Source organism: Sceloporus occidentalis, unplaced genomic scaffold, assembly GCF_023333645.1.
Source record: "Sceloporus occidentalis isolate IW3139 unplaced genomic scaffold, rSceOcc1.0.p SCAF_38, whole genome shotgun sequence".
NCBI classification, from domain to species: domain Eukaryota; kingdom Metazoa; phylum Chordata; class Lepidosauria; order Squamata; family Phrynosomatidae; genus Sceloporus; species Sceloporus occidentalis.
The window spans coordinates 1,224,522-1,244,529 of NW_028317018.1; the positions used below are offsets into that span (position 1 = coordinate 1,224,522).

General features: G+C 39.2%; 1 protein-coding gene across 1 annotated transcript in view; it reads right to left on the bottom strand.

Annotated features, from left to right (window-relative positions):
* Window positions 1-20,008, bottom strand: part of LOC149290591 (disintegrin and metalloproteinase domain-containing protein 23-like) — a 72,708-nt gene that overhangs the window by 37,398 nt on the left and 15,302 nt on the right. Inside the window, exons 3-5 of the mRNA XM_089488487.1 lie at window positions 17,197-17,273; window positions 5,523-5,586; window positions 872-954 (exon numbers count right to left, since the gene is read on the bottom strand). Coding sequence (XP_089344613.1) covers window positions 872-954; window positions 5,523-5,586; window positions 17,197-17,273 — 224 coding nt within the window. The remainder of the gene's footprint in view (window positions 1-871; window positions 955-5,522; window positions 5,587-17,196; window positions 17,274-20,008) is intronic.

Genomic DNA, 20,008 nt, shown 5'->3' on the forward strand with positions numbered 1-20,008 from the left:
TTTGGGGGGTTTTTTTACTGATTGTTCCTTTTGTATCATTAGAATTGCTACCGTTTTGATTGTACACGGTGTCCAAGGATTCTTAGGGAAAACACTTTGTTCAAAGCACTTTCTGATTAGTAGGTAACAGAGTAACATAGCAGGAAGTCAGAAGAGCAGTGAAAATTGCTTTTTTTTCCATTCTATGGCAAATACCTCACATCTTGTAGTTCCGTGACCCTGCAGTGCAAACAGTTATTACAAAAGGCTCAGAACAAGGTAAAGGGGTAAGGTACTTAACCAAGAGCCAACATTTTCTTGATCACAATGTGGAATATAAGGTTTATTAAACCTAATAAAAAAGGAAGGCAGTAGTGATAATTTACTTCAGTATACGTAGAACTAAAGGCAGCATTTAAAACACAAGTGGAGTTGCTGCACAGTCATATGGTATGAGTGGTGGTCTCACTCCTCTACTCTTCATGTGCCAGATGCAAGCCCATGCCAAGCTCACCAAGCTGTACTTCACCATCCTATCCCCCGATAAATAGGACCCTGACCCAAAAACTTCACAATCAACTACAATTTTGTTTTCTCTGGGTCAAATCTGAAAATTCTGAGGTATTAGAGAGAGAGAGATTGCATATACTACTGTATTCCACCGCAATGTGCTATTGATTATATTTTAAATTGTATTAAAGACAAATTTAACGCATCGCAACAATTCAAAGTCCTGTTCTAGCTCCATGGCTACTACTATCTTGTTTTGTTTGATTTGACCCTATATTACCGGTATATCAGCTGTGCATTCTGTAAGTTTGACATCAATGCTTTTGAAATAATGCTGAATCTATAGTATTTTCTGATAAAGTTAAAGAAACTTTCTCCTTACTGTAAACCATTGCATGTAGAAATAGCCACTCTTGAGTTCTGGACACCTCTGATAGTTCCATGATAGTAGCAATGTTCTCCTCCCTGTGGAATAAGAGACATACTTGTTAAAAAAAAAAACTTGTAAAAGTACTTAATTCTGCCTTTTTAAAAAGAAAAATCTAAATGTTTTGAACTTTGTTTCAACAGAAATCAATCACAAGATACATTGTGAATAGAAGGATGTGAGTCTGTTACTGCTTCCCATACCCTTGACCTTAAACATCCTTATCAACTAGACAATATCGACAAAGGGAGAAAAAGTCATGAATAAACACAAAAGGCAGACAATGGAGGAAATATATTACTATCGGAGAAGGAAAATAACAGACACACGGAGGAAAAATCTCAAGGTATTTGGGTGTAAATATTTGATAATGATGTTTCCCAACAAAATAAAACTATACAACTAATCATCATGATGGCGTTTAAATACAGGATTGCTGCTTGCTGTGGGGGATCGGGCAAATGCATATGGGAGATCTGCAGAATACCCCACGCGTTTGCCTGGGGACATATGATGTCTGGAGTGCCCCTTTGACATGGACTTCATTAGCTCTGCTGTAAAGCAATCAGCACAGTGAGGTTTGCGTGAAGGGGATGGAGCCAAATGTCACGTGGCCATCTGCAATGATGAATTACAGGTCTGCAGATCAAGTTTAATCTTTTAGTTTAACAGTAAGAAATTAAACATATTTTTGGTTTAACAAAAATAAATGAATTAACCCTTTCACTGTTATTTGTAAAACACTATAATTGTTTTGGCGACATTTAGTTAGTTTAGATTATATTTTCATGTGAGACAACTAATATTGCATTAATTTCCTACCTTGATGTTATTATATAATGAGATTATCTAATGTCGAGAAATAATCATGTAGATCATGAAAACATGAGATGAAGATGGCTGTCCCTTTGTATATACAGTACATATTGCATGTATATTGTTTAATAAAATCTGTAAACCCCATTAAAATATTTATGTCTCCATGGAGCTTTCCTTTTAAGATTCTCGTGCAGCTTGTTTAAATTTCTCACTCTTCTTCCTTTTTTCCTCATTCATCCTGGTCATTTTATCTCTTCTTTTCAAAAAACTAGCGAGCTCACCTGCAGACTTGGTTTTATAACATCTCAAACTGGATTTGTACAATCTATAAGTAGGGTCAAATAGCATATTCTCCGCTATCCTCTATGTGATGCATTTTATTTAACATTTTACATTTTTTGAATATTATAAATTACCGTATTTGCTCGATTATAAGACGAGGTTTTTTTCAGAGCAAATGCTCTGAAAAATACCCCTCGTCTTATAATCAGGGTTGTCTTATAATCAGACCTCAAATAGGTCTGACTATGAGACGACTAAGATCCAGATCCCCCGCAGCTGCAGGGGACCTGGATCCTCCTGCCCCCCACCCCACTTACCGGTGCTTCTGAGTCTCCGGTGTGTAGCCGGGGCAGTGTGTAGATGTCTATGCGATTCGCGTAGACAACTTACGCTGCAGCCGGAAGGAGGTGTGGCTAGCAGCGGGGGTTGTCTGCGTGCATCACGCAGACCTTCAGAGATCAGAGTTCCCCGCACCTCCTTCCGGCTGCAGCGTAAGTTGTCTACGCGAATCGCGTAAACATCTACACGCTGCCCCGGCTACATGACAGGGGAGTCAGAAGCACCGGTAAGTTTGGAGGAGGGAGGGGGAGGGAGTGTTAAATGGGGGTATAAAGGCATTTCTGAAGGCAGAGTGCTCTGTGAAATGCCTTTTAACCCCCTTAATGCCACTCTGCCTCCAGAAATGCCTTTTTAACTCTCTATACGCCACTCTGCCTTCTGAAATGCCTTAAACCTCCCTATATGCCACTCTGCTCCATAATATGCCTTTTAACCCCCTTAATGCCAGAGTGAAATATAGGGGGTATAAGGCATTTCTGGAGGCAGAGTGGCACATAGGGGGTCAAAAGGCATATCATGGGGCACAGTGGCATATAGGGTTAAAAGGCATATCATGGGGCACAGTGGCATATAGGGAGTATAAGGCATTTCTGGGGCAGATGTGCATAACTGGGGGGGCAGGTTGGAAAATAGAAGGAAATAAAACCAAAATATTTTTCTCAATCATAGCTTTTATTAAAAAAAATTGTTTACATGAATTAACATTTACTGGTAAAACTTTTTTCCTATAGGGTCGTCTTATATTCAGGCTTTTTCCTTTTTTTTCTAAATTAAGATTCAGATTTGGGGGGTCGTCTTATAATCAGGGTCGAGCAAATACGGTATTATTAATATTAATATTATTAATCTTCTTTAAATACTACGTTCCGCACGCAGACCTTTGGTGATCATCTTATGTTAGTCACAGGATGAGTAATGGTATCCACTTTTAACAATGATATATCTTAATGGCTTTCATTGTATGAAACAAAAAATGACGCTTCGTTCTACACAGCCAGTAAGGCTAAACGGTGGTCATTATAAGTGTATTAGGCTTTATGCTGTAGCATGCAAGTTACAGATAGTGGGTTCGAATAGAACTAGAAAAAGCTTTTACACACAGCAATAAATCAAAACCTTACCTGGAATGACTTCTTCTGATGTGTCTGACGTAAGTAGCTTCGTCTTGAGTGATTTAGTATATTAAACATACCTATATAGGGCTATTATATGTTGTCGTTATCCTATGCTGAAAATAGTTCCGTTTTCTAATTGTACGTGAATTTAGGAATACTGAAATTTCATGTAATGATTGAAATTGAAATCATTGAATAGAAATTCCATGATTTTTCTGTAGCATTGTTTCAACCATATGTAAATGTCATTGTCATAATCCTTTCAGTGTCTCACTTTGAGATTAAGTTTAAATACGGCCGCTGCCCTTACTGCGTTCAGTCTCTGAACTAAGAGTGCTACATAACACTAGTGGTTTGGTTATCTTGCTTATCTGCTCTCCCTTGCTGTCTTTACCATTGGGGGAGTGGAACAGTCATCTCATTAGATAAAATCGCAATTACGCCCATCATAAACTTGTGTCTGCGAATTTATAATGAACTACCGAAATGTACCATATTACGGATTTTAGTGATTACTACCATAATGGATTACACATGTCATTTCTCTTAAAATCTATGATTTAAGGGCTTTTTTTAAAACCTTGACACATCATAAACAATGCAGCAACAATGATGCTTTTAACACATTAGCTTCTTATCGCAGGAAACTGAGTTGGTGTCACAGGGATCTCACGTAATCTATCATGTTTATTCATGATTCAGCAGCCGCGATGCCGTGCTGTAGCAGGCTGTGTCCGACCGACACCATACACTGCGATAACATCGCGTTCTGCTTTATTTAGCTACTCTACCTGTTCCCAACAGTGCAGAACGTTCACAAGACGTAATTAAGAACACTCCTTGTGTACTTGTTTACTTCTTGCTGTACTGTTTTTACCTTTGCCCTTAATTGGGGTCCAAGGCAAATTATAACCAGATTCGGAAGTCTTAATCTGGGAACTGTGCCTAAAAATGGAGAGATTTGGTGATCCTTACAGAAAAGGAACGGTCTGGATGCAAAAGCTAACTAAATGTACTTTAGACACTTTGGTGGCTATGTATGTAACCTCAATTGGAGCCCACAAAAGACAAAGAAATGTCTGGCAGTGGCCAAATCCATCATTTGCATCCCTGTTCCCCTCAGCCCTACCTTAAAGGAAAGCATTAAGAAAGCTCCTCTGATAGAGTCCATATTCTCACACTTTTGCATGTGTTCAAAACCATGGACACCAGGTATGTTATTTGCATATATTTGTATCAACTGCAGTTTTCTTTACCGTATAATAAATTAAGTTTTAAAATAAAAATAAAAAAGTATTTATTTTTACATTGTGGACATTGAAGCAAATGATAGGCTTGAGCCAATGCCCTGTCTAAAAAAATGAATTTGTTCATGAAATGAAGAGCAAACATTAAAATTATAGATTGCTAACTCCACAGCATGTACTGTTTGCATGTCTGCTTATCTTTTCTGCAGCTTGCTGCCACAGATGAAGCTCATTGCAGCCAATGTAAACGCACCGGTAAACTATTTTCATGTTGGCTGATGTTTTCTTTGCTTACCTCTATTTTAAAAATGTGTTGGTCGTGGAAAACTCTACAAGGCATCTCTATGAAAATTACTATGAATATGGTATAAGTCTATGCAGCCACTAATTGAATGGAATATTATTTAGTATAGCAATGTCTTAATTTCTATGGTACAGTCCATGAGTTGGCATTGAAAGGGTTAATCACTAGAATATATTGTTAAGGAATTTTACTGCAGTAGAAATGACTTATTTTTTTTGTTTACCACTGTATTTTTCTTACCTTGAGTTGATCATTGCTGTCCATTCCTTAGATAGTTTACTATGTCTACAACTTCCCTGAATCCTTGTTCTGTTTGATTCGCTGAGTATCATGATAATTCTTGTGTCCGCATTGTTTACTAACAAATGTTTAATTACATTTTAAAAATGTCACTAGTATGCTGTATTTTGAATCTGCACATTTGCCTTAGGTATTTCTTGTACCTTTTAGAAAAAACAATGACTGTTAGTATATCTGTGTGAGTTTGTATAATATATTACCTTGCTCTGTTTTGGCTTTCCTTCTTGGTATTTAATCTCCGTGTAATCTGACGACAGCAGGTCACTGTAAGAAATCGATAGAATTTAATACGATTAATAAAAAAGAAATGACACAAAGCCACAAAATGTGCTCAGAAAATTTTAGTTTTCATTGAAGTCTCACAGGCAGAGAGAAATTAGTTAATTCTCAAAGACTCAGGTTGGTGTTTCTTTTTCTAAGTGCACCTTAATATTTTGAATCATCATAGATGGTATACGTCTGTAAAAATCCAAGTGATAACTAGACTCTGAAAGGGGCATACCAAAACATTTTGGACAATGGTATGCTTCTAATTTTGTGGTAACAGTTTGGGGAAGGCTCTTTTCTATTCCAGCATGACTGTGCCGCAGCGCACAAAGCAAGGTCCATAAAGACATGGTTGGATGAGTTTGATGTGGAAGAACTTGACCGACACACACAGACCCCAGACCTCAATCCTATCAAACACCTTTGGGATGAACTGGAACAGAGATTGAGAGCCAGGCCTTCTCAACCAACATCAGTGACTGACCTCACAAATACTCTACTGGATGAATGGGCAACAAATCCCAGAGAAACACCCCCAAATCTTGTGGAAGGCCTTCCCAGAAGAGTGGAAGCTGTTATAGCTGCAGGGGGGGGGGGGCAACTACATATTAATGTCTATGTACTTAGAATAGGATGTCATAAAAGTCCCTGTTGATATGATGGTCAGGAGTCCCAATACTTTTGTACATATAATGTATATAAAGAAGATGAAACAACCATGTATTATTGTTATTTAGTGAAAAAGGGGTGAATATTGTATAGAGGGATACATGTTCTGATAAATCTATAAGTAAAGAGAGTTAAAAAGGAATAACTATAAGACAGAAAAGTTTACGCTTTTTCCCTTTCTACAAAAACAACATGCGTGTTTTTATGTCACATGACAAGTGTTTCCAGTAAAAATTGTACATGATTAAATTATTCTTTCTGGAAAAGGTCTGAAAAGTTGACAGTACTGGCAATGATCTTTCTAATACTGTATCTGGAACAAAAGTGTCAACAGAGTGAGTGGAACAGCATCTTTAAACTTTGTTACGTCAAAGGAGGGGGGGTTCTCAATTTAAAATTGGCTTTGTTCCCGGCTTTTATAAATCTATTACACTTAAATAATAAAGCATCTTTTTTGTTTTAGCAAATGTTTCATAATGTGTGGAACCGGCTGAAATGTTAATTTTACAATGTGTGGAACCGGCTGAAAAGCCACCTGACTTTATCAATGGGCCTGCGTTACTGTACAAAAAGGATGGATATAGAGAGAACAGCAGTCTCGGTTATCATTTTACCAACAATTCAAATTTATTAGTGGACAACTATGATAGCAATACATTAGGAAAGGATCACTGCTCATATTGTTCACCTCCTGGACATAGAGCTTAGAAGAGTCCTAAAGAGTGAACAAGTGTATGGAACGAGCTAAACAGGGTCCAGAACTACTTCATGGAAGTAATTTAAAGTTTCTGATGCAACTGTTGCTTTATATTAGATCACCCCCAAGCCTCTACGTTCTGTGTAAGCTGCTTGGCTTAGCCCTTTTGAGACTAATGGCATGTTAGCTTTTTCTAACATAAAAAACTCCTTTCAGGTGCTAAACAATGCCACAAGGGAATGAGCATTGGGAGCATGCAAATGTACACCTCAATGTCTGTGCAAGGAGGCAGCAACAGCTGCCGGTAAACTAAACGAGAGCTGGTTCATTGAAACACCACTCTTCCAATGGTCGGAAGGAGATCGGTGAATCAAGCATTGCTTACAGAGTTTCCCTCTCCTTACTGTTTGAATTAGGGCAATAGGGTAAGCACCTGCTGGGCATACGGTGAAGGATTTTAGATTATTCACAATGTTTAAGAACATTAAATGAATAAAGAAGCCTCCAACATGCTTTATTCACGTTAATGTAATTGGTTACTTTGTGTTGGTTGTATCAGACAACAAACAAGAAAAGTCAGGGAAATCGAAAAAGCCAAATCCTCAAGTGTCCTTATGTGGTCATTACTTTAAATAACATTAGCTAAATCACATCTACATAAACACTTGAAATAGATTATTGTGCCTTTTTTTCTTGCTCGAGAAGCAGGCTTGTCATAATTACTAGTGCTTGAAGGATTAAAATAGACACTTACGCCACCAGCAACAAATGGAAGGAACTCCGCTTGAAGCTTTTTTAATCATTCAGCTGCGTTCCATTTTTTATGAGTGCGGTATATTAGTGCCAGAGTGCTTTAATACTATTGGCACTAGTTACAAGATATCTATATCATGTCCAGGAAAACCATAGTATCTCTGCTCTATGGAACCTTTAACATTCAGGTCCCACATAATAGTTATTGTATGAGATGAGGGTCAATAAGAAATGTTTTAATAATTTTTTGTCAGCTTCTGCCTGCTTTGATTCTTGAACTCCTCACTTGACCTCTTCGATCTCCTATGGCCTAAAGGCCACTTTGTGAAAAAGAATGCAAACTAACTTGGTGATTCAAGGCACTACAACCATGGTCTACAGACTGGATCAAAATAGAAACCACTCATGTCTTAGAATCTCATACAGAAGCAGGATTTTTAGGATTCCGTATCTGCAAAGGCAATCCAGATTAAGTAAAACGAATAGAGAATGAAAGGTGGAAAAAAGTATATTTGTAGACATGTTGGTCACTGAATGACCATTTACTATGTAGATTACTAGTAATCTATCGCATATGAGTTACCCACTTCATAGATTTTGATGTAGAAAAACATATTATATACCGTATTTGCTCGATTATAACACAAAGTTTTTTTTCAGAAAAATACCCCTTATATTCGAGGCCGTCTTATAAGCAGTCTTCAATTAGATCCAGATCCCCCACAGCGCTGCAGAGGACCTGGATCCTCCTCTCTGGTAACCTCCGCTGCTGCAGGCATTTCCTCTGGGGGCTTATATCACGGAGCAACGGTGTGACGTGACCTTCCGGTGCTCCATCATAGTAGCCCCGGCAGGCAGCAGCAGAGGTTGTCTGCACGATACACCCCAGCGGAACTAACGGGCAGCAGAGGTTGTCTACGCGCACTGCACAGACGTCCCAGCTGCCCCCACTAGACACCAGGGAGTCTGAAGTACGAGGAACGAGTCTGGAGAAGCATTGGTAAGTCGGGTTGAGTGGCATATGGGGGGATATAAGGCATTCCTCTAGCCAGAGTGGCATATAGGCAGGTATAAGGCATATCTGGGGGGCAGAGTGGCATATAGGGGTGTAAGGCATATCTGGGGGGCAGAGTAGCAAGCTGTGGGGCAGATGTGCATAACTGGGGGGGCAGGTTGGCCAATGAAAAGGAAATAAAAAATAGTTTTTATTAAATATGAAAAAGTTCACATGTGAATTAATATTTACCAATAAAACATTTTTCCTAAACAGTAGTCTTATTTTCAGGGTTTTTCTTTTTTCCTAAATTAATATTCAAATTTGGGGGGGGGGTCGTCTTATAATTGAGCAAATACTGTATTCTAGAGGTTTTAAAATTTAAACAATTGGATCTAAAGATCTGACCCTCTAGTTTTAGACTATCACCTCTAGTTTTAACATTTCTCCTCCCTTCTAATATTCTAAATCCCTTTAAGTATTGAACTGTTTCTATCAGATCTTCCATCCCTCTTCTTTCATCCAAGATATACACATTGAGCTCCCATAGTCTTTCAGGGTATTTTTTATCCTCCAAACCATTCACTATTTTTGTAGCCGTCTTCCGAATGTGTCCCCAAAATGTCTCTGGACATGAGATCATCTCTCATAATTCTGATTGCCTGTAACACTATGATATATAGTCTTTCCAAACCAAAGGGGGCAGAAATTTAATATCTCAAGAAATGATCCATACCTAATCTGGGAGTGAAGAGTTAACTTGAAAGAAGTTTAAATACTTTACACAGGAGCGGGGAACATCTGTACTGTTTTCCCAGCTCATCTCCTTGGTGTTAGCAGCTTTGCCCCATGGAACCCAATAGGATAGATTAATTGCTTTGCAACACAGCAAAACACTAATGTTGTTACCCTGGCAGTGAGGAACTGTGCACCTGCTTCTACCATCTGCTTGACGGGAACATGCAGAGCTCATATACCCAGCGTGACTGACCTTCAACCACATTTGGCTCTTACAAGTAATGCCTGTCAGATACAGAGGTGAATCACTATTCTTTTAGAATCTAGAAAATGAAATTTGATTCCTGTGAACGATTTCATAGTTAATCACTCCCCAAACGTGTCACTCACTAGACATGTTAGTCTATACCTTACTTCCAGACCCCCCCAAGAAAAAGCCTGAATATAAGAGTACCCTATAAGAAAAAAATCTTACGAGTAAATATTAATTCACTTGTAAAAAAAAGTTCATATTTAATAAAAACTATGATTGCGAAAAATGCATTTTTTGCTTTTATTTCCTTTTATTTGCCAACCTGCCCCCAGTTATGCACATCTGCCCCCCAGATATGCCTTATACACCCCTATATGCCACTCTGCCTCCCTGATATGCCACTCTGCCACCAGATATGCCTTACACCCCCAATATGCCACTCTGCCCCCCCAGATATGCCTTATACCCCCTATATGCCACTCTGCCTCCCTGATATTAATTTTAACCCCCTATTTGCTGCTGCTGGCACTTCCACCGGGGCTTCTATGAATGAGCACCAGAAGGTCATGTGATGCCGGCACTCCGTTATAGAAGCCCTGGAGGAAATATCGGCAGCAGCGGAGGTTGTCTGTGCGCATCACACAGACCTCCACCAGCTGCCAGAGAGGAGGGTCTGGGTCCCCTGCAGCGCTGCGGGGGACCTGAATCTTAGTCTTGTAGTCAGACCTTTATTTGAGGTCTGATTAGAAGACGACGGCAAATGCTCTGAAATATACCTTGTCTTATGATCGATCAAATATGGTACTTGTTTATCTTACCTTAAACCAAAACTTTTGATACAGTAGGTGGATTTAAGCATGTATGGGATAGGCATATGATGTGTTTTCCCATTAGGAAAAATGGGCAGAATAGGTGTATGTCGTCTTTAGTTTCGTTTTTATACTTTGCCCATAGCTGCTCATGCACTGCATCCACTATCCAAGATCTAGTATGAAAGACATGTTACCTACAATGGCCAGGAATTGTGTACAATGCTAAAACCAGTAAATTATATGGTTGCAACTAGACTTGTGCATTCGTATTTGGTCGAACATGAAAACAAACACGAAGGGTGTGTTTTCGCTGTTTAGCCCGAATACCAAACATAAGAACATGGAGGCGGCAAAACGTATACGAAGACTCACAACACGAACAATCTTTATGTTCGTCTTTGTTTACTAATCTCCCTGGTCCCTTCCCCATCTAGCCTACCTTATCTATGCCGTGCGAACAGTTCTATTGGTCGCATGCAGGGGACTCCTCTGGCATCAACCAAATGGTTCATGCTAGGGGAGGCCCCTGCCTACAAGCAATAAAGTCGTTCTTATGGCCCTTTAACTCGTGACAGCGAACCTACGGATTTCTGCTCCTGTTAACCCGTACGATGCTGCATAGATAACAGGAGCGAAAATCCGTAGGTTCGACGTCACGAGTTAAAGACCTTAAACTCTTGGAGCGGGGAGATAGGCCAAGTTCCCCGTCAGGAGTTCAAAAACCATGCAGGTGAGTCTATTGGTCGCCTGCAGGGGCCTTTTCTGGCATCAACCAATTAATGGTTGATTGAATTGATGGATGCCCCCTGCAGACGGAACTTGGCCTGGGAAGACCATGGTCTCCCCATTCCAAGAGTTAAAGGTCTGTACAAGCGACTCCATTGGTTGTTCGTATGGACCTTTAAGACCAGTGGTCTCTCCCGTCCAAGTTGCGGCACCAGAATTTTAAAAGTCTCTACGAGCGACTCTATTGGTCACCAACAGGGGGCTCGTCTGCCATCAACCAATAAAGTACAGGTGCACTTCATTGGATGATGGCAGAGGAGACCCCTGCCCGCAACCAATAGAGTTCTTTGTACGGACATTTAAAATCCTGGCGCCAAAGCTGCTGTGTAGTGCGTGCCGCGTTAACCCCATATTAACCCCTTCTACAAAAAAACAGCAAAAAACAAAGAAAAAAAAATGAACATGAAGAATGTATGCGAATATTCGCCCGAACCGAACACAGGAACGGGCGAATATTCGTTGAATATGATACCGCCATAGGCATTTGCCAATTCTCCCAGCTTTTTACATGCAGGTATTCAGCCTTGCAAGTGAGAAACTTACTGCTAGTCAGCTCTGCCTCTGGGTACACTGCTGCCTATTCAGAGCCCCATGCACATCCGCAGCAAGCGCTCCCAGTTTCTTCAAGCAGTATATCAGTGGCAAGAGGAGGAGGAGGAGGGCAGTGGCAGTAACATGGCTGCAAGTGTTTTATTTGCATATTTACATACACACAATTTTAATATGCATTCTTCTTCAATGGCTTGTCATGGACATTAAACTGTCCCTTTAAGAGGTTTAATTATTGCCCAACTTAACACTTGATGCATGACCAAAGCAATTTTGAACATGGTATGATTAGTGGTATCAGGAACGATGGATAGAAATGGCTGGCCTCCTGGGATTTTCAAAGATTTCAATCTCCAGAGTTAACAGAGAATGATGCAATAAACAAACAACATCCAGTGCTAGCAGCGGTGTGGATGAAACACTTTGTTGTTGAGAGGAGTCAGAGGGGAATGGATAGGCTTGTTCGAGACAGAATGGCCAGAAATACTCAACCACTCTTTCAATAATGATGTACAGAAGGGCATATCTGACATGTCAATCGTCGAAGTGGATGATGTAAATTACATAAGTGTACCTAATAAAGGGTGGTGCTGGGTATATGCCCCAAATAATGGATCTGGAAAATCTCTGGTTTTCACCCAGAGTGTCCAAGTGAAGTCTATAGGTCATTTTCTTCTTTCTTCATGTAGGAGAGCTGTGTTTGATCATGCATACTCTCTGTCCGCTTTCACCCTACTCCTTGCCCACTCTCCTGCCCATCCAGCCAAGGGCTGGTCTGGGACTGACATTGCCCCTATGTGCAGCTAGCCCTTGATGTGTAAATTACACAATATCCCAAACAAGGATACCGTGTACTGTGACAATCAAAAACAGACAGCACACTTTTTCAGAACCTTATCTGCAACGACGTATACTGGCCTGGGCCAACTAGGCTTGACGCAGCAGATCCAATATGTGCAATGGTGCAGATAACGTTATAAAAAACATCTAGGATAAAGGAAGGAAGGCTGCTACAATTCCTTGGTTAGCTCTTAAAAAGAAACAACACTCATGAGCCACATGTTTATTTCCTGTGATGGACACAGATGTAGAGCAATGCCACAGGGGAGAATAAGTGTGTTGTAAATCAAAATCCACTGTCAGGATAGACATTTGCATAAAATGTGTACATATTTGTTTTGTATTTGCTAAAAAAAATAAATTTTCAAAAAATTCACAACATAGACATTTTCTACCACCTTTTAAACCTTCTTGATTTATTTAGTCCAACACATCTTAATAGTCTAGTCAGGGGTGTTGGAATATCATTATCTCACACTACTCTATTTTAAGACTACCCACTGGATAAGAATGATAAATCATTTAAATTATATATCAAAGTCCTGGAGAACAAAACTAAAAAGTTTTTTAACCAAATTGGCTTAGCCATCTGGCACACTGTGCTACTGTCTGGCGGGCCGCTGGCTGGTATCGCATCATACTCACACTGTATATTATATTTCTATACACTATATAAATGTATGTAACACTGTACAGATTAAAAGAAGCACCTTCGTACGTATAAGGGAAGGTATCTTAACTAGCTCTTCTCATGAAGCACATCATTGTTTCTCCCCTGTTGCATTGCTGGTAGTCGTTCTGGCAGCTTCTGTAAAGCAGGAACGAGGAGAGTACTTCATGACAGGAGATTGATTAGATTATTCTGGCTCTGGTACTCTAAAACGCAGCTTCCACAACGTTAACATCCAAAACAATTACGCTGATTGTCAAAACAAAAACAACGTGGCTTCTCTGGTACTCCTACACAGTGAAAGATGCTGGACTTATGCTGCGGGTCACATAATGTGGCCCCACTGAGCATCCACTCCACCCTCAGCTACAGAAACCTAGACAGTGGGGTTATCACTATTTGTCTGGTGGTGGCACCTTAGCACATACCTAGTGTGCATAATGGATAATCCACCACTGTGACCAGGATGGCCGGGATAGACCAGTGGTCTATCCCGGCCAAGTTGCGGCACCAGGATTTTAAAAGTCTGTACGAGCGACTCTATTGGTCTATTGAAGTACAGGTGCACTTTATTGGTTGATGGCAGAGGAGGCCCCTGCCGGCGACCAATAGAGTTCCTTGTACGGACATTTAAAATCCAGGCACCAATGCTTCTGCGTGTGCATAATGGATAATCCACCACTGTGACATGTACGGTTAACATATTCATTTAGCTATAATACAAGCTGTAACAGTTATCCCTTAACAGAGTTGATTAGTAAATTAGTTATATGCCAGATTCGGTCTTACCCAGTTTAATGAATTCCGTAAAACAGATGAGCTGATTTTGTCACACTGTATAACCTTTTTTTTTCTTCCACTGCCAACTCAACTCAGGCTGAATTTATTTGAATGGACCAGTTCCTACGCTTTACATCTGGCAGTCAAGTCAATTTTCGAGTTGGCACTTGACTTTAATCTAGATGGACAGACTGAAACCTTTGTGAATAGACTCTACAGTTTAGTTTATAAATGCCAGTGCTCTTTGATTGCATTCAGTAAAGTAAACTCATAGAACATACAGCTGATCTGTGCTTATTCAAAGCTACGCTGTGCCTTTTTCATATACTGGCTATCACTTGTATATTCTACAATTGTATTAGCCTCTAGAACATCTCTTAGACACGGTGTTCCATATGCTTTACTCACCCTTTTGGCAATGAAAGTTAACACAGTCTCAGCTCTATTAAACAATTCAATTAACATAATTCTATGCTACCTTTTATATAACACAAAATGCAGCTTTCCTGTGATCTTAAACATCCACTTTTGCTGAATCACTTTTTTATTATAACATGCTGAAACAGGAGAGTGAGAGCAGAGTCAGCACAATGGTTCCGTTCTGCAAGAGCAGCAAGCACAATAAATAAAAAAAAATGTACGGTATTACATTTATTTATTTATTTTAATCTGACTGGTCCCAAAAATAGAATCCCCATCATCTGAATCAGCCAGGGCAACAATATTTGCATTGATATAGTTGGAACACCTTTATGTGTGATATACTTTATTCGCAAACCAAAATGTTGATTGTTAATACCGAACCACTTTTAGAACGTTCTGTGTGTACATATATTATACATATACACACATGCTACCGTTCAACAAGTTTGAGGTCACTTAGCTGTTTTCATGTAACATACTTGTAAAAGGGGTTTCTAATGATCAATTAGCCATTAAAACGTAAACTTGAATTAGCTAACACAACGTGCTATTGGAATACAAAGTGATGGCTGCTGATAAAGGTCCTCTGTACGCCTATGAAGATATTCCATTAAAAATCAACCGCTTCCCTACAATAGTCATTCACATCATTAACAATATCTACACCGTATTCCTGACCCATTTGATTTTATTTTAATGAACAAAATTTGCTTTTCATTCAAAACCAAGAACGCTAAACTTTTGAGTAGTATATATACATATGTATAAATATTATATATGAATACATATATTGCAAAGTGTTCCAGAAACAAACACAAAGCCACCACCACCACCACCACACTGAATGGGTTGTATACACATAAAGAATAAATCTTTTTATGGAACTCACAAAAGGGTACAGGATGCCCAGTCCCAAAATCTTTTCAATTCACGAAACTGTTAACAGAAAACACCACCTTTCTTTATCTTATCTGAGAATGAGTGCCCATATCCCCTTACCACACTCACATCCTGACCCTACCCCCAAACATATCTACTACCATCACCTAACACACATTCTAACATGACTTAAATACCTGATACAGATGCCCAATCCCCCAACATATTATGGAACTTAAAAGTTGCTGATTCACTCTACTCTTTAATGTCAGTAGAACCTCTGGCAAACATGCTTTTTAATCCTCTTACCTGGATTTAGTCGCTACTTTTTACAGTGATACTCTTTTAATACCAATAATTAAAACCTCACCCTTCACCATTTTCTTCGCCAACTTTAAAGAACTTATACAGTGCCAAAACAAGATTTCTTTCCAGTTCAGACTTACCCAACATATATACACTATATGGAAAAAAGTATTGTGACACCTGACTATTACACCAACAGGGACTTTTATGACATCACATTGTAAATACATAGACATTAATATGTAGTTGGTGCCCTAATGTCTTTTGACCCTCTGTGCCCATTTGCAATTCTCACACATAAATCACCTCAAGTCATCTAACCATCACATCAGTAGTGTGATTGGTGAAGTTTTATCGCATTATAATTTGCCATTCTATGCCATGTCTGGACAAGCGAGGAACCAGTTAGTCGTGACGTCCTAACCCTGTGCAATCACTGTGTGAGAGGCCTCTGTGTAAGCAGAGATTAGAGATCCTCCTGCCCGCCAACATAGACATCATGGGTCACATGTAGTGTACAAGCGCACACCACCCTGATGACTACAGTTGCACCACAGATGAGGGATAGCTCCTCCACAACATGTATCAGCAAGAATGAGTATGTCTTATTATTTGTTTTAAACATTTAAGCATTTTATTAAACTTTGCCCTGATCACTGGTAACCTCTAAAAACTACAGGTAGAAAGTCTTTGAAATACAACTCTGTGCCATAATTCCTGTATCAATATTCCCAGTCTATATAATACCGACAACTTCTATTTATAAAATAATTCCTCAAATTTCTGCCAAATTCACACCCTCCTACTCCTATCCACATACTCCTCCAGTTTCCATAATAAAAAATCTTTGGATTCTTTGGATTTAAATATCTAGTTACACAACTTGCACAAACTTAATAGTAATGCCTGACTATGAAGAGTCACTACGACGCACATATATTATCTGACTGGGGGAAAACACTTTTTCCAAAATGCTGTTTTTCACTTAGCGGGGAGCTAATGATTCCAACTTCCTGTTTGAAAGGCGTGAGGCTGCAATGAACTTCCTGATTGTCAGTGCTGCCCTCTAATGCACGTCTGACAATACAACAGCATTTTGAGTTTTACTTTGGAGCTTTCGAATGTGCTCAGTACCTTCGTTGGGGCACTGCTGCCTAGCTTCCTGGTAAACTATTTCAGGGCAACATTTAGTACCAAAGTTAGTACCACTGATAAAGCATTATTTTCAATTTTAAAACCCACATTGAAAAGGGCTTTTCTTGTTTCAATAGCAGACATACATGACAGTACGGTAGATGTTTATCACGTCAGTACTGAGAATTTACATTTGGTGTTGAAACTTATTTTCAAGAAAAGAAGAAGTGTCACAACCCTCCTCAAACAGAATTAATAAAAATAGTTACAGAAGAATACTAAAGCATGTCTCTAACTCAGAGAACTAAATATGAATATACTTACTTGTTCAATGTTAGGTCAAGGATAAACGTGGTGCCAAATGCCTCTATCTGGAAGCTCGTCTGAGCAAGATGCACAGCCTGAAAATAAGAAAAGATACAGTGAAACTGGGCCTCTCTTTTTGAAACATCAAAGAGGAGCTTGGTGATAGCTCCAACCATTTATGTCTACATACCAGTGTAAGTATGTGTGTTAGCATGAGTGTGTAAGTTTCAATAAGTGTGTGTACTGGGGGGGGGTACAGAAGGTGCTAGCCCTTTCTTGATAAAATGGGTATTTATGGGATATATAATGAGTGTTCTTAGAATGACTGTTATTTCATGGTTGTTTACACCATGAGGAACTCTGGAAATAAGACTGTTATTCTCTAAAACCTTGATATTAGCTTTATGACATAAGTTGTATATGTTTCCCAAAGACCTGTTAGGCGAGGCTCCTCACTGACAGTACAGGTCACTATCTATTGGGAAATTGGGCCCCACCTAAGCACCAATTTCATAAGTGCATTCCCTTAAATAGCATGAAATAACTCCTCTGTGGGGTTTTTTTTTTGCTGGAAGCGCTAAACTGATTGGTCAACAAAATCTAATTTCATTCTCAACCCTCCCAGGTTAAATCAACAATTATGGCCCTTGACTGTCTTCCAAGATCACTCACAGCTACTTTATCAAAGTCTTCTCAATATAATAAGATCTCTTGATAAACAGACAGGTTTTTCCTGCTTATTAAAAAATGTAGAGATTTCCCAGAAAGGCAACAAGATGTAATAACTTTATTTTGTTAGATATTGAATGTTCCCTAATTAACAATATACTAGGTTCCCTCATATTTTAGTCGCTATCTGAGTCACAAACTCAGTTGTCTCCTATCACCCATGTTTGATGTAGCCAGAAAAGAAAAATGGATCAAGAACGATGCCCCTTCCCCTTTTTAAGAATTTTAAAAATGTTGTTAAATTTTTAATTTCTTTCTCCTTTTTTCTACTTTTTTGGCACTCCGGCAATCATATGTGTTTCAATACATATGATAGCTGAGAGGTACCTTACAATTTTCAAGGTATCCTCTTGCAAATGCATGGGGGTTCAGAAGGATTTCAATGGGGGTGCTATCCTGTCACTGATTGGCTGCGTCAAGCTTTTTTAAAAACATTTTGAACAATGCATACACTTACAAAGTCCTTTCATATTCATTGATTGATTGGGGACCTCCTCGGATGCTGAAATGTCCCTTTAAGAGATCCCCATATCTTCAAAGCTAGAGGGGAACCTCTGGTGGCATCCCCAGAGAGGTCCATTTAAAAAAAGTATTATTGTTATTGAGGTATTATTGCAATTAAATTGTCCCTTAGCAGGCTCAATTCACCAAAGAGATGCTGGGGTAAAGTTCCCCTTGGGACAACTCGGTCAACATAAAGATCCTACCTATTCAATGCAAAAGAAAGTTGAAATCTGCTACTTGCAAAACGTATACATCTGGCTATTTGGAGTCTAGCTTTGCATTTACAGGATTATTAATCTATGATCAATCCTGTAAATTAGCCTTGCAACTTGTTTATGTTCATTAGGACAATGCCAGGTGAAAAAACAAAAAGGGGCCCAGACACCATATGGGGCCCCAAAGGTGGACTCAAACACCAGATGTCATACAGGATTAGGTTCAGACTAGCCCATCTGTCTTGCTTTTAAATATATAAAATGCAGACAGTACACAATACTTGAAACCATGCATCATATGAATAAAAGGGATACCTTCTGTAATGTGGTAGGAAACCTATTATTGCTGTTTTTTTTATAAATATACTTGATTTCTATGACTCAAACCTCTTCTTCACCCTTAACATTTGGTCCCTCGTCAGATCCTTAACCTCTCGCATCCACTCATTCCACACCAAAGAAGCCACAAAACGTGGTTTACTCCTTTATCATTTCCCGTCTTTACTATTACAATATTCTTCTGGACGACATTTTCAACTCCTTCCTCTGCAATCTATCCAAAATGCTGCTGTTAGGCTTATCTTCACAACTTTCTTCATCCCATTCTCCACTCTGTGGAACCCTCCGCTGGCTTTATATTACCTCAATAATTAAAATTAAAATACTTTGACTTTCATATAAAGCCCTTGATTACACTGCTCCTCCATACATTTTTACCCTCATAACAAAATACTCCCCTACTCAACCTTTACGTTCTTCCCGTGGGCTAAGGCTTTCCTCCTCGCTTGTCACCTCTTCCTTTTCCCGTCTACAAGACTCCCCTGGTGCTGCCCCAAACCTATAAACCTCTACATTCACTTTCACTTCATCTCCAGCTTTCAACCTTCCTCCCTCCCAACATAAAAGAGACAACCCACTTCTTCAGAGAAGAGTACCATCTCAGTAGCTACACCTGCCGTTAATACAACCCCACACTACCTTTCTCCATACCTAATGTTTCTCCTCACCCCATTCCCTCTAGTTTGTTAGCTTGCTAGCAGTGCCCCCTTTACCTAATGTATCTTTTTACCCTTGAATATATAAGAAGCACAGAGTAAGTTGTTAGGACTACATAAGTAAAAAATAATAATATATAATAATAATAATAATAATGTGTGACATCATTGCAAGGTATGTGTAATACCAGTAGAATATTAGGGTACAAAAAGAAAAAGAGTCATATGAGAGAGCGGAACGGTATTCTAAACAACTTTTTGAAGAGTCATGTAAGGTAAGATTATTATATAAAAGGCTTTTAGGCAACTGTGTATATGCAATAGGTTTGTGTTCTAGCCAAACGTACAAGGCAACAACCCTGACTTTATCCTTTTTCCTTGTGGTGA